The 15872-nt window shown below is 35.9% G+C and overlaps 1 protein-coding gene and 1 long non-coding RNA gene across 2 annotated transcripts in view; both read right to left on the reverse strand.

The window, feature by feature from the left end:
• Positions 1–15872, reverse strand: part of LOC115220253 (leucine-rich repeat protein soc-2 homolog) — a 220033-nt gene that overhangs the window by 27170 nt on the left and 176991 nt on the right. Inside the window, exon 10 of the mRNA XM_029790346.2 lies at positions 200–267. Coding sequence (XP_029646206.1) covers positions 200–267 — 68 coding nt within the window. The remainder of the gene's footprint in view (positions 1–199; positions 268–15872) is intronic.
• On the reverse strand, positions 4081–11011 carry LOC118766537. Its single transcript, XR_005002472.1, has 3 exons — positions 11000–11011; positions 10498–10504; positions 4081–4761 (listed from the first exon to the last, which is right to left on the reverse strand). It is a non-coding gene; the product is annotated as an uncharacterized LOC118766537 (long non-coding RNA).

Below are 15872 nucleotides of genomic sequence, written 5' to 3' on the forward strand. Positions count from 1 at the left end.
TGGAGGCACAATGCTAGATAGTTAGAAGGAAAATAACTACTTTGCTTGATATTTGTTATTTTGGCACAATTCTTGGGTTTTGTGGAGTCAGATGGCATCAACTGAAAAAAAAACAATGCTGGCATTTGGACTTAGATCATCAGATGCTTACTTTTAATACTATGGTATTTGCTACAAATAATAATATTGAAAACTTTACCTATTTCTTGTGGTAATGTACTTAGATTGTTTTCACCTGCACCTAGGTATGTCAGATCAGTGAGAGAGCTATATAAAAAAAAGAAGAAAATTATGAAGTTTATTAAAATACAATTCAACTAGTGAACATATACATAGTTGACACAAAACAGGACATTGCTGAAATAAACTAAAAAAACTCTCATATACACACACATACTTCACAGAAAAGACAGATTGAAGGTAACTGGCTAAAAAAGAAACATCAATGTTGCCTGATGGCTATAAAATAGAATTATTGCAAGGACACTGATAAACAAACTACATTGATATAACTAGTATGTGTGTGTGTGTGTGTGTGTGTGTGTGTGTGTGTGTGTGTGTGTCAGAGTGAGTGAATGTGTGTATGTATTCTTTCTCTCTTGTTAATTTTGAGCAGCCACTTGCTTGGCAACAAGGTTCTGAAGGCAACAATCCTGTTGCCTTTATCCTTAAAATCTTAAGGCCTGTAGATTTTTATTGTCCCTGATATTATGATCATTTGTAGCATAAGAATTAAGGAGTCACAATCTCTCTCAAAGACCCCAAATTCAGCCAAAATCCGCTCCAGGTAAACTGGTATGTATACTGTTGTTCCAATAACAAGTATGAAACAAAAATCTATCTTGGGTACTGGATTTGCAAACTCCTCATTAATGGTCTTTAGATGTTTTCTTTCTATGGTATTTTTCAGGTCACAACTGATTTTCAAAACAAAACAAATTTTCTCTTGTGGTCTCACAGAACAATATCTGGCTGATTGTGTTTTGACTCAGTGGTTGTTTTTTCTTAAAGGTCCATCAATATTCTTTTGGCCCATTGGTTTCAAGTCAACTTTGTCAGCTGGTATTTTCTTTATACTTATTCTATTTCAGACTGCTTTGGACACTGCATCATGGGAAGATAGTATCTAAAAGCCTTCTCTTGCAGTTGGAGAAATGTGGTTGATGTCTTCAGATTTAGATTCACAGAGCATACAATTCTTGCCCATCAATGTTGTGTCTTTTATGCTGGAAATAAATGGTGAAGATCTCTTGTTCTTGAAATGCATGAAGGTGACATTCAAGGTAGGATGCCATAAACTTGCTGGTATTCCATGATAAGCTTTTGATATGATTTACTCTCTCTACAGCAGCATCTTTCAAGCCAAATACTCTTATGTTGTCAAAAATGCTGACAGTTTTATTAATGACAGAAAATGGCACATCAACGCGATGAGAGAAACCAATGATAAATGCTAGCAATCTCGTAAATAAATGTACATTCACAGAAGTGAAGGACTTGAAGAATCAGATACAGTTGTACCATTTTGAGTGACAATATTGTCCACATACTGTGTGTGTGTACAAATACATACATACATACATACATATATATATACATATATATATTTATATATATCTATATCTATCTATCTATCTATCTATATACACACACACACATATATATATATATATACATACACACATACATACATATACATAAATATAGGCATATATACATATACACACACACACACACACATATATATAGTAGTAGTTCCTTCCCTCCTGGTACCTCTAAACTTCTCTTCATTCTTGATATCAAGAGTCTATACACAGTGATCCCACACAACAAAGGACTTCTTGCACTTCCTAGACCTTCAACCCAACCCCCAGCCTAACACCTCCACACTTCTTTGTCTGGCTGAACTTGTTCTCTCCCTCAACTGCTTCTTGTTCGAGGGAGATTTTTACCAACAGGTCTAGAGAGTGGCCATGGGAATGAGAATGGGCTCTAACTATGCAAACCTGTTTGCTAGCTACATTGAGGCCCAAATATTCTCATAATTCACTGCTCCCACTCCAAAACTATACAGTTGTTATATTGATGACTGTATCAGTGCGACCTCACTCTTCCGTGAACAACTAGACTCCTTCCACTCTTTTGTCTAATCCTTCCATCCTGCCCTCGAATTATCCTGCACTATTTCCAACACTTCCATCACATTTCTCGACATTTCAGTCAACATACACCACTGCGCTCTCACTACCTCCATCCACTACAAACACACTGACTCACACTAATACCTTAACTTCTCCTCCCACCCTACCCACACCAAGCTTTCCATCCCCTACTCCCAATTCCTCCATCTGCACAGGCTCTGCAGTGACAACCATGACTGAGACTCAGTCTCAACTCATGGCTCGCCACTTCATCCTTCGTCGATATCCCCTCACCACTATCTACACAGCTCTTGCCAGAGCACCTTCTGTAGACCATGACTGCTCTCTCTCTCACTGCACCTGCCCTGCCACTGCCCATCTGCTGTTTCCCCTCACCTACCGCCCCTCCAACGCACCATTCTCTGAGCCTTCCAGCGACTCCAGTCTGACCACTCCATCTTGCACATCTTCCCAACCTACCCCTTCCAACATACAAATAAGCCCACAACCTGCATGACCTCCTGGTCCACAGTTTCTTCCCTAACCCCACCTCACAACCTGGCTTGTTCCTCTGCTGCTGTGCTTGCCCCTACCTCTCCAATACCACCATCCTCACAGATGCCAATCATTGTCCCTATCATATCACCAACTCCTTTACCTGCACTTCTAGCAATGTCATTTACTGCATCTCCTGCTCTTTCTGCCCTTCTCTGTACATTGGTCAAACGGGACGCTGTTTGGATGACCAGTTCACAGAGCACCTCTGAGACATCAGACTCAGCAATGACACCCTGGTCTCATGCCATTTCCACTCTATTGGTCATTCACTACAACACCTGTCTGTGCTTGGATTGTCTTTGCACAGGGGCCATCTGGACTCCTGCCTTTGCCATGAACAGGAATTAATCTTCTGTCTCCATGCCACATAGGCTCAACTCCTCTCCTCTCAACATCTGACACATACGTCTCTCTTCACTTCTACCCACCTTCTCTCTTCATTCATATCCTTTCCACCCACACTCAACACCTCCACTACCCCAACCCACCCTACACCACTCCACACACACTAGCACTGACCTCTTCCCAGCACCCTCACCATCATCTTCACAACCACACACCATCATCCACACACCCACACATTAGATGCACATCTACACACACACACATATGCGTACCTTTGTTTTGGGATCACCAATACTTTATTATTTCCCCTTCTTTCTACCTCTCCGGTCAAACCATTTTTTACAACCAGTCGCCATGCTTGATCGCTAAATCCACAAGTTATTTCTCTCCCAGTTTATTTTCTCTTATTCCTTTCTGTTGAAGAGCGCAGGCTCAAAAAACATAAAATACTTTCTCACTTTCCTGAGTGTCAAACTAATACATCTGCTTGTTGTTCATACACCTGTCTTTGTCTTGTTTTTCTGTGAATTTCAACTATACGTATGTATATATATATATATATGTACACATATACCTAGGTATATATATATATATATATATATATGTAAGGTATACTAGCCATCTCAATATAGCTAACCACTAAGGGTGGGTGTTACTGTAGCTTGTAGTCCCAGGAGATCATCGTCTCCAGCTGGCTTTTGAGATGGTTAGTATACCTTACATTGTCGTGCAATTACTGTTTACATCTCGTTCAGAGATTTATTATTGCTTGCATACAGTTTTTTTTTTAATATATATATGCATATATATATATATATATATATATATATATATATATACAGCCCTGGCTATAATTATGGAACAGGTAGGAAAAAATAGATAATATAATTGAAACTCAATAATTGAAAACAGTAAATAAATATTCTAGAGTCTATCCTATCAATAATTATCAATATTATATTTAATATGTCCTCTTTTTACTTTTATAACTGCTTTAATGTGTTTTTGCATACTTGAGACTAAGTTGGCACAAGTGGCTGGGTCAATTTTCTGCCAATCATTGTGTGACAGAAACATTTTTTGCCATCATTTTTTCAGTGAATATCTCATTGATAAATTATCAGTGGTTAATATTTGTTGAAAATGTATCCGAAGAAATAGATTTCTGAAGCTGAAAGGACTCAAATCATTGCATTACCCAGTGAAGGATTCACACAAGTTGAAATTGCAAGACAACTGAAATGCTCAAGAAAAGGTCCCTCAAAAGGTACAATGAGACCAATTCTTTCAAAAACTGTAAAGGACAAGGTTGCAAAGGTGTACAACCATGAGGGAAGACAGGTTGCTGAAGAGGACATCTCTGGCAGATAGGAAAAATACCTCTTCTGACATAGCTGCTGAGTTTTGGGTAGCAACAAACAAGGATATATCAACTTGCACAGTGAGAAGAAGGTTATTAGAAGCCGGGCTCAAAGGAAGTAGGGCCAGAAAGAAGCTGTTGCTGTGTGAGGTGAACATGAAAAAAAAGCAATTGTTTGGGGTAAAAGAGCATGAAGATTGGACTGATGATGATTGGTGTAAAGTTGTTTGGTCTGATGAAAGTAACTTTGATGTAGGTTCTCCACATTCATTTCCACCACTTTACTATGCGTAATTGAAATTCTTACACTTGTACAAATTTTTTATTGAATACCAGAAATAAGCAGTAAATCTTTTTCTGCTCAGATCTTTGGAACACCTGCAGCTGTTTATGTTTGCCATAAAGTTGGGGAAATTTGGAGGAGAAAGCATAATGGTTTGGAGTTGTATGTCATCTTCAGGCCCAGGAATGTTCACATATGAGGGCAGAATGAATTTTAACATTTACACCAACATGTTAGATCAAGTTTATCAACCTTCCTTAGCTAAAATTTTCAATGATAACATCCCATTCATTTCCACCACTTTACTATGCATAATTGAAATTCTGACACTTGTACAAATTTTATATGTTTATTATACTGTCTTCAAAAAGTGAATTAGTAGCCAAAATTCATGAAGAGTGGTAAAAAATTGATTCAGTCACTTGCGCCACCTTAGTCTCAAGTATGCAAAAATACATAAAAGCAGTTATAAAAGCAAAAGAAGGACACATTAAATACTAATTATTGATATATATATATATAAATATATATATATATATATATATAAACCATATATATATATATATATTTATATTTATGCCGTCACAAAGTATATATATGTATATATGTTAATATATATATATATATATATATTATATATAAGGGCTTAGTAAAATAAATTACTTTGCTACATACTGAACTCATTAGAAATAGCAGCTAAAGAAATTTCTTCAGCTATTTCTAATACTTAAAGAAGATCTCTCTCAGATAGTGTTTGCCTAAACCAACTCACAAAAGTATGGGGGAAAAAACATTAAAAAATCAAGTGCAAAGGTTATTTGAGAACGTACGTTTCTAGATTAGTCAATTCGACATTTCTTTCTTCAGCTCAGAATTCCTTGAATCGGATTTGGGAACACTGAAAGTCGGGAGCATACCCTTTCAGCTTCTAATTACCTCTAGAATTCTGCTCGAACTAAAAGTGCTATCAAATTCGAATATGCAAGCGAAGAATTTCTGCTCTCCCCTTTCCACCAGCGTGGGTTAAAATTGACAAACACCATGTATTAACGGTGAAAACCGCAGCATTTAGCAGAGAGAGATGAATTATAATTTCAACAATTGAGGGTAAAATTTCACCGTTAATACATGGTGTTTGTCAATTTTAACCCACGCTGGTGGAAAGGGGAGAGCAGAAATTCTTCGCTTGCATATTCGAATTTGATAGCACTTTTAGTTCGAGCAGAATTCTAGAGGTGATTAGAAGCCGAAAGGGTATGCTCCCGACTTTCAGTGTTCCCAAATCCGATTCAAGGAATTCTGAGCTGAAGAAAGAAATGTCGAATTGACTAATCTAGAAACGTACGTTCTCAAATAACCTTTGCACTTGATTTTTTAATGTTTTTTCCCCCATACTTTTGTGAGTTGGTTTAGGCAAACACTATCTGAGAGAGATCTTCTTTAAGTATTAGAAATAGCTGAAGAAATTTCTTTAGCTGCTATTTCTAATGAGTTCAGTATGTGGCAAAGTAATTTATTTTACTAAGCCCTTATATATAATGTAATATTTTGAATTCGCCTATAATGGTCCCTTTACATACTGAATACTTGGTGAAATTGATTAATAATTAATTAATTTTACCCTCAATTGTTGAAATTATATATATATATATATATATATATATATATATATATATATATATTCTAAACAAAACTGCCTGACGAACGGGAACATGAAACTCTGAGTAACAGTTTTTGTGATATTTCTGCTGCTTTTCAATGAAGTATATATATATATATATATATATATATGGAGAGAGAGAGAGATAGGGAGGGGGAAAGATGCATAGATGCATACATACACATTTACATATAGACATAGCTCACTATCCCCCCTCTCTCCCTGTATATATATGTGTATATATATATATATATATATATATATATATATATATATATACACACACACACACACATACATACACTCATACATATGCATAATATTTATATATACCTATGGATGTGCATACGTATAAATATGTGTATATGTCTGTGAATGTGTACACGCACATGCATGCTTGTTTACATTTTTTAGTTCAATGAAATCAGTAAAATATGTTATCTTTACTTGGAAAAGGAAGTAAGGGCTTGTTTCAGAAAAGGAAAACATGAAAAAATGGATTAAAATCAATAAAATGAAAGTGTATATATATTCTCATTCACATAACATCTATCTGTATGTTAAGGGAATAATATTTTGAAAGTGTTTAATATCTAATTTCATATAGACATTTGTGTGTGTGTGTGTGTGTGTGCGTGAAATTGAGAAAGTAAATTACAATTTATGATAAAACTTTGCAGTTTTTGATTCAAATACCAGTGTCTTTCAGGGCAAAATCTTTAAAGGCTGTTTGTTTGCTTTACTGTCTCTGACTGACACTCATTCCCACTCCCTTTGTTTTTTTACTCTTCTTTCCCCCAAGTGTAACTGATAGGACACATTGTGTTTATTATATGTAAGAAAGATTTTCCATGTTCACAAACTTGAGCAAGGTAGTTACAAGCCTCTTTCTTCTGCTGCAGTTGTTTCAGTTTATTCTCGGCAGATTCATTTTTTATTTTACTTCTGTCACTATTGGTGACAGTTCTTGGTTCAATTAATGAAAGTTGGGATTTAAGTCATATTTTAACTGTTTCTGAGTTTCTGTTAATTAATTGATAGTGCTGCACTTTATAACTACAATAGTCTGTGAGATAGTTCTTTGCAAAAACAGAATTTTAGTTGTGATCCCAGCCTGACTTTGAATGTTTACCTGTCTTTATTGTGCAACTTCAGTTTCAGGTGATAAACTAGCAACATTATTAGCGAAACATATATTAATGAATCTAGACTTATATGTGGGTTCTGATCTACAGTTTCCCTTTATTTCATTTATTACTTTCAGTCCTAATTTAGAAGGTTCTTTTTATGTTAGTTTTAAATGACCTGTCAATAAAGTTAACGTTTTCAACCTGCTGCAGCATTATCTTTCCATATCACTTTTAGAGAATTGACAATATTCTTTTCTAAAAGACCATTTTAAGCTCTTCCAATTCTACGATTGTATAAAAATGGACATATAGAATTACAACTGTGCAACCCATGGGTATTTTTCATCTGAAGCATTGTATGGCTTGTTTTCTTTAAATGAATAAATGAACTTACTACAAGGGAGGAAATTTACAGTCATGTAAGAAAAAGAAGGAAGAAAATGCATAGAAGCTAAGAAGAATAGAGTATGGAAAAGCACAAAATAACAGAAAAAAGTTGATTCTAATACAACGGACAAAATTCAATTTTGAAATATACAAGGGCATACAGAAAAATTTTTTAAAAATTAAATATACGTATGTTCATAGGGATATGTAAAAAAATCAGTCCAATTAATTAAAGGGGAGAGAAATAGAATGTAAGTGATACTATAAAATTAAATACAATACTATAATATAATATACATTAACCAATATAATAAATGCATATGAAATATGTATCTTGGTTGATAGATGTTCATATTAAAGAGAACATAAAAACATAGATTCAATATAATGGTCAGAATGAAACAGTTTAGGAATACAAATATACAGCATTATGAAATACAAAAAAAGTATCCAACAAATTCAAAGTTATGCTAAAGGAACAATAAATGATGTTAGTCAGTGACACATGCTTTGAAGTCAGGAACTTTGTTGAATGTCTACAGATAAACAGCAAAAATAATACCATTAGCAAAAATCAACAGATTGAAATCTGCAAAAATAAAGTGGATGGTACCTGTAGAAGAGGGAGACTTAGGAAGACAAGGGATAAAGTGGTGAGGACTGATCTTACAATGTTAGGGCTCATGCAGGAAATGACAATGGACCAAGATGTTTAGTGATATGAGGTTCTAGAAAAGACCAACACAAGTCAGTGAAACTAAGTGCTAGAAGCATTGTGTCCCACCCATATGTACCAACAAAATTTTCACACACCCTGCTCCAAGAAACCAAACTACATCTCTTCTAAACTGCATCTTTCTTTTCCTCACATTTCCTCTTCATAAACTGTAATTGTCTTCTAATCCCCTTCCCTGCCCACACTGCCCTGATCACTGCTTTTCCCCACCCCATTTTTATACTCAGGTTTTCGCCAGTCACTGCAATCCACACTCTCTACTTGCCCCTTCTAGGCGATACCTGAGTGTGTATATTATGACCTCTCTCTTCCTTACTTCACCATCACATCTATGCTCTGATCCTTGTTACTTGTGAGTACACCATGGCACTTCACCATCTCTTTCCTGCTCTCTCTTGCACTTTTGCTGTTTCCCATTCTCTCACTCTCTTTTCTCTGGCTGGGTAGCCATGAATTTCCTCTACTGCAGCACACCTATTTCTGCCCTCATTCTTGATCACTCTCTCTCTCTCCTTCTCTTGTTTTTCCTCCTTTACATCAGCATACCTGTTTCTGTCCTCTTTCTTGTACCTCCCTCTCCTTCTTCCTCTTTCCCCCCTCTCACTGGGTAACTCTGTACTTCCTCTATAGCAAGATACCTGCTTCTGCCTCTCTATTTCTGTCATGCTCTAACCTTTCATCATTTGACACCAGATTATCTCCCCCCAATTCCCCCTCTGTTATAGCAAGACACCTATTTCTGCCTATCTATCACACTCCAACCTTTCATCCTATGACACATGTTCTCTCCTCAAATGCCCTTGCCCTTAAATTCCTTCCTTGTCTTGTAAGTTACTTGGTGACCCTGCCAGTGCTGGTGTCATGTAAAAAGCATCCAGTCCACACTGTAGAGTGGTTGGCATTTGGAAGGGCATCCAGCTGTAAAAATCACACCTAAACTAACCTCGTCTATGCTAGTATCACATAAAATGCACAGAGTCCACTCTGTAGAGTGTTTGGTGTTTGGAAGGGCATCCAGCCATAAAAACCCTACCAAAACAGACACAGTAGACTGGGGTAGTCTTCTACATGGCTGGCTCCTTGTCAACTGTCCTACCCATGTATGCATGGGAGATGAACATTAAATGATGATGATGATGAAAATATTAGTGCCAAGCAGTGTTTAATCATTAAAAAAATTTAGTTTAGTTAAAATATGGTAGGATCCGGACACTGACCCTTTCTATCTATGATTTACCCAAAATATCTAATTTTAGGTAAAAAGAAATCACACTTATCTGCACTCAGTTTGAACCTGTATTCACTTAGTTTTTTAAATACCATTTTCACATGTTGTACATGCAGACTTCTTGATTCATCCTTCATGAATATGTCATTGAGATATGCAGCTGTGAATTCACAGTCAGCTAACATTGCATCCATAATTTACTGGAAGATTGCCAGTGTGACTTTTAAGCCAAATGGCAACCTGTTATATTTATATAGTCCTTTATGTGTGTTAATTGTTAGGTATTTTGAGCAATTTGTAGATGCACATCAAAGAGATCCAATTTTAAAAATATCTTGCTACCTTTTGATTTCACAAATATGTCCTCCAGAGTAGCTAGCAGATAGTTGGACATTTTAAGACATTCATTAAGCCCAGTGCAAAAATCAGAACACACTCTGATTTTATAATTCTTTTTCTTAATGTACACAGTGGTGATGTCCATTGACAATATTCCACTTTTTGGATTACTCCAATTCTTTCTAGTCTCTCTAAGTTTATCTGTTCTAATGCTGCATGTGAAACATTTCTTTTTGGTTTAAAAATTGGTATTGCATTCTCTTTTATCCCAAATTTTGCTTTTCTTTTCAAACATGTACCTAGTTTGTCTGAAAACATGTCTGGGAATACTTTAATTCTTTTTGCAGTGTGTCCGGGTCGGAGTTAGAACTTGTGCATGTACCTATTACATTTTTGCAGAAGTGGTTAAATCCCAGAGATCGAATTTTTCCATCCAATTCATTCCAAATAGGTTATTGGTATTATTTAGCCTTTGCTTTTGTTGTTCTACCTCAGAAAGTCACATTGCAATTGAATTCACTACTAAACAATTTTCTTCCCAAAACACCTCTCATAGCCTTTGTAGTTTTACTTAGTACTGGTTTACCTAATGCACTCCATGTTTTGGTATTTAATATAGTTATGAAGCTGTAATCTGATGTTTGTTCCATTTATTTTTATGTTTACAAACTTTATATGTAATTTTCAGATACACCATACCATCATTTCAGTGAGAAATTTAGATAAAGTAGGAGTTCATCACTCAGTTCTCAATGACCACAGCAAGAACAATATTGCTAGACCCACATCTCATAATGACAACAGCACTGATGGCAGCTCCAGCAACACCAACATCTCCAGGTCTGAAGATGACCAAAGATGCATCAGAAATGTGAACACAACCAACACTCAGCTGCAACAGTCTTCAAGTGGCACCTGTACAACCACAGGTCCTCTCTCAGGATTCCAGAAAGACAATTCATCACATTCCTGGCCAGCCACATGTGGCACTTCAAAGATGATGGGACCTCATAAAATATCAAGTGGAGGATCATAGAGTAGCTGGGTAACTGTCATGGCTGATGACACAAAAGATGTTTTGGCACACAATCATTGTCCTACGGTATGTATTGAATGGAGAAATATTTGAGCATTTTTGAAGATTCTTTATTCCAGAAAATCAATGGAATTCAATTCACGTCAGATGAATTCAGAAAATTTTGTAAAATGTTTGTCATTGAACATGTCATCACTCTGCTGTATCATACTTGATCAAATGGACGAGCAGAGCATTTTGTTGACATTTACAAAAGGGCATTGAAAAAGGTGAACAATGAAGTAATGGACGATCTTGCACTTCATCAGTTTCTAAGAGTGTACTGAGTAACACCTAATCTGAATACCTCATCTGGAATGTCACCCGCAGAACTGATATTTGCTAGAAAGATCTGATCCGTCTTTGATAAGCTGATAGTGAGTGAAAAAACAGAAAAAAGGCGACCAACAAAAATACATCAAAATTCTTCAAGTTAGGTGATAAAGTTTTTTTTCTAAAGCTTATAGATATGGTAAAGAAAGCTGGGAGGATGGTGTAATTATTAAACAAATTTGAAGAATGTTATTCCTGATAAAAGGAAAAAAAAATGTTGAACATACAAGACATATTAACCAACTTAAAAAAAAGATTCATGGAAAAAATAGTCAAAAGAAATGAAATCCCCATGGGAGTATTGTATGACACATTTGAGGTACCAACACCCAAACAATTTGAAGCTACATGTTCTAGCACCAGAAAACAGAAAAGAATGGAAAGAGTGAAATTGAACCCTAAGCATAAGAGATATTAAAAGTCTGAGTGGAGTTTAATTCTCAAACAGGGAGAAGTTAGGGGAGACTAATTCTAAAAAGGGGAGATGTTGAGGATGGATTCAAACTACTCACCAGGTGACTAAAGGTGAACTGACTCATTGTTATAAAATAAAGAACTGTGAGAGATTGGCAGTTCAGATTGGTAAGCAGTTCATTGTGAGCTGTTGATTGAGAGTGTTGAGTCTCATATAATATTGATCATATTGCATTGTGTAAATACTTTCTTTTCTTCCTACTTCATTAAATTATATATCCAACACTAGGATATATATATATATGTTGGATTGTTAGCCCCTACACGCAATTTTTTTCTCTCCTTGTTTCTTTTCTGTGTATCTTTCTGTCGAAGAGCCTGTCAAAGAGCGTAGGCTCGAAACGTAAAAGACTTGTTTTATTTCTATTCCTGAGCGCCATACTAATACATTATTTGTTTGTACTTCACCTGCCTTCGTCTTTTGTTTATTTTCGTAAACCTTCCGTTATATATATATATATCACCATGACTGACCGGGTTATCAGATGTTGCTACACATCGCTGGTCACAATGCGCTTTGCATTGTTTTAGCCTTCAAATGATGCTACCCCGCTGGCTAAGCAAGCAGGCCAACAGAAGAAAGAGTGAGAGAAAGTTGTGACAAAAGAGTACAGCAGGGATCGCCCACCCCCGCTGCAGTTTTGTGGAGTTTAAACACTCACAATGCCCGGTCTGGGAATCGAAACCATGATCCTACAACTTCGAGTCCACTGCCCTAACCACTGGGCCATTGCGCCTCCACACACACACACACATTCTGATTGAATCTTCCATGTGCTATCATGTACCTCTTTGCAACAATGTAAACTTTCATTTAATCAAGATATCCTTGGCTTCAAAAGTAACCTGTGGTATACACCTTGTTTGGATATTTAACACTTCTGAGGTTCCACTTGCTATGAAACATATGTATCCCAGGTCTTATCTATCCATTCTTCAACTCTTATATATATATATATATCATCTAATGTAGGATAAAATTTTTCTAAAAAAATTCTATCAATGGCCAGCATATTAAAAAATACCTTTAAAGGTTAAATTTATAAACAATTTATAAGGGCAAAAGAAAAAATTTCTAATGCCAAAATATGCCGAAAATAGACAACGTCAATAACCATGTAATTTATCACTAACAGGCACACATTTCGAAGAAAGCCGATAGAAATTTCTAAAACATCCCGATAAATGCATTTATCACCGATGAAGGGAAGGTTCTTATGAACTAACTCTGAAATCGGGTCCGATATGGTAATAATGGGATTTTTTAGAAATTTCTATTGGCTTTCTTCGAAATATGTGCTTGTTAGTGATAAATTACATGGTTATTGACGTTGTGTCTATTTTCGGCATATTTTGGCATTAGAAATTTTTTCTTTTGCCCTTACTTATAAATTGTTTATATATATATATATAATTCATAAATGCCAAATATGCCGAAAAATTGGACATATTGTCCATTAACCATATCATTTTTCACAATACTCGAAAAAAGGTTTCTAAAAAATTCCATTATTACCATATCGGACCGATTTCAGAGTTAGCTACTAAGAGCCCTCTCTTCGTCAGTGATACATGTGGCAAAAGAAATAAATAAGATACTTACTCATACCCATGGAAGAAGCAAATACAAAGTCATGGGCACAACTAAGTACCCCAAATACATCCAAAATAGAAATACTCCAGCCCATTCGAGGCATGTGCGATTTGAACCGAGGCTCTCACAGAGTGAGTTAGTTAGTTTGGAAGTGAACGCTTAAATTTATATCAAATGTGAGGATAAAATTCTTTTTGAAAAAAAATATTTTCTCGAAAATATTGTGCGTATTGTGAAAAAATTATATGGTTAATGGACAATATGTCCAATTTTTCGGCATATTTGGCATTGGAATTTTTTCCTTTGCCCTCATTTATGAATTGTTTATAAATTTAACCGTTAAAGGTATTTTTTAATATGCTGGCCATTGATAAAATTTTTTTCGAGAAAATATTTTTTTTTGAAAAGAATTTTATCCTCACATTTGATATAAATTTAAGTGTTCACTTCCGAACTAACTAACTCACTCTGTGAGAGCCTCGGTTCAAATCGCACGTGCCTCGAATGGGCTGGAGTATTTCTATTTTGGATGTATTTGGGGTACTTAGTTGTGCCCATGACTTAGTATTTGCTTCTTCCATGGGTATAAGTAAGTATCTCATTTATTTCTTTTGCCACACGTATCACTGACGAAGAGAAGGCTCTTAGTAGCTAACTCTGAAATCGGTCCGATATGGTAATAATGGAATTTTTTAGAAATTTCTGTCGACCTTTTTTCGAGTAGCGTGCGTATTGTGAAAAAATTATATGGTTAATGGACAATATGTCCAATTTTTCGGCATATTTGGCATTATTTTCCTTTGCCCTTATTAATGAATTATTTATAAATTTAACCGTTAAAGGTATTTTTTAATATGCTGGCCATTGATAAAATTTTTTTCGAGAAAATATTTTTTTTCGAAAAGAATTTTATCCTCACATTTGATATATATATATCTGTTGAGGGGATTTTGTCTTGCATGATACTTGGTGACCCTGTTGGTGATGATGTCACATAAAATGCACTGGTGCCAATGCCATGTAAAAAGCAAAGGTGCTGGTGCCACATAAAAAGCACACTGTACACTGTAAAGTGATTGGCATTAGGAAGGGCATCCAGCTGTCGAAACCATGCCAAAATAGACAATGAAGCCTGGAGTGGCTTCCCACTTATCAGACAAGCAGGACACCATTCTGTTGGAAGGTTACCCACTTCTGGAAGAGTGCATAAATACATAGCAAAAGTAGGTGCAGGCACGGCTGTGTGGCTGAGAAGTTTGCTTCCCAAATGTGTGGTATCACAGTGTGACACCTGTATCATATTCAACAGCTCCAGGCCAGCTAAAGTCTTGTGAGTGAATATGGTAGACAGAGACTGAAAGAAACCTGTTGTGTGTGTGTGTGTATACTCTTGTCTTGTTATCAAGTGATGGTTGTAAATAAGCATCAACATCATAAAAGCAATGTTGTTTGTTTCCAGAATTCTGTAGAAAATATGTCTGGTTATGGGGAAATATTACCTTGCCTCAAAACAGGTGAGCATAGAATATCTGCCTCAATAAATTCAATGTGACCCATGCAAGCATGGAAAAGTAGATGTTAAATTATGATAATAAAACATATATATGAACACACACACACATCACTGTATTGACCAGGCTATCGGATGTTGTTATACATCGCTGATCCCAATGTGCTTCCAATTCTTTCTTGATTGCACCAATTTTTTTTCCATCATGGCTCAAATCATTTAACTAAATCATTTTCTCAATATTGAGGAGGCCTTCAAGTAACCTTTTCTTGGATACCATTTGGCAACTGTACACCTGTTGTCTATGAACTTTGTGATGTGTCTTGCCCAGTGGAACTTGTCATTTCAGTATTCTGTGATCACATCATTCACTGTGCTCTTTTCTTGAATTTTCTTGTTTCAGATATACTGTCATAATGATATTCTTAGTATGGATCTTTCCATGGTCCTTTGCACTGTAATCAAGTGATATTTTCCCCTTTTTATAATAACCAATGCCTCACTAATAAAGACAGGTAGGATGATGCTATTGAGGAGTCTGCCTCATTTGCTTTCAGCACATCTTTTATCGAGGTAAAAGTCTTGTTGACTAAGTGTGTATTCACTGTGTGCTCTAAATAGATGTACTTCTTTACTTTCCCAATTTCATTGCTTCCTATCTCTATTTGACCTTGTGCTACATTCTCAGACCACGTGTATTTTGTTTTTATGTGGTTCCT

This window comes from Octopus sinensis, linkage group LG16 (genome assembly GCF_006345805.1).
Source record: "Octopus sinensis linkage group LG16, ASM634580v1, whole genome shotgun sequence".
NCBI classification, from domain to species: domain Eukaryota; kingdom Metazoa; phylum Mollusca; class Cephalopoda; order Octopoda; family Octopodidae; genus Octopus; species Octopus sinensis.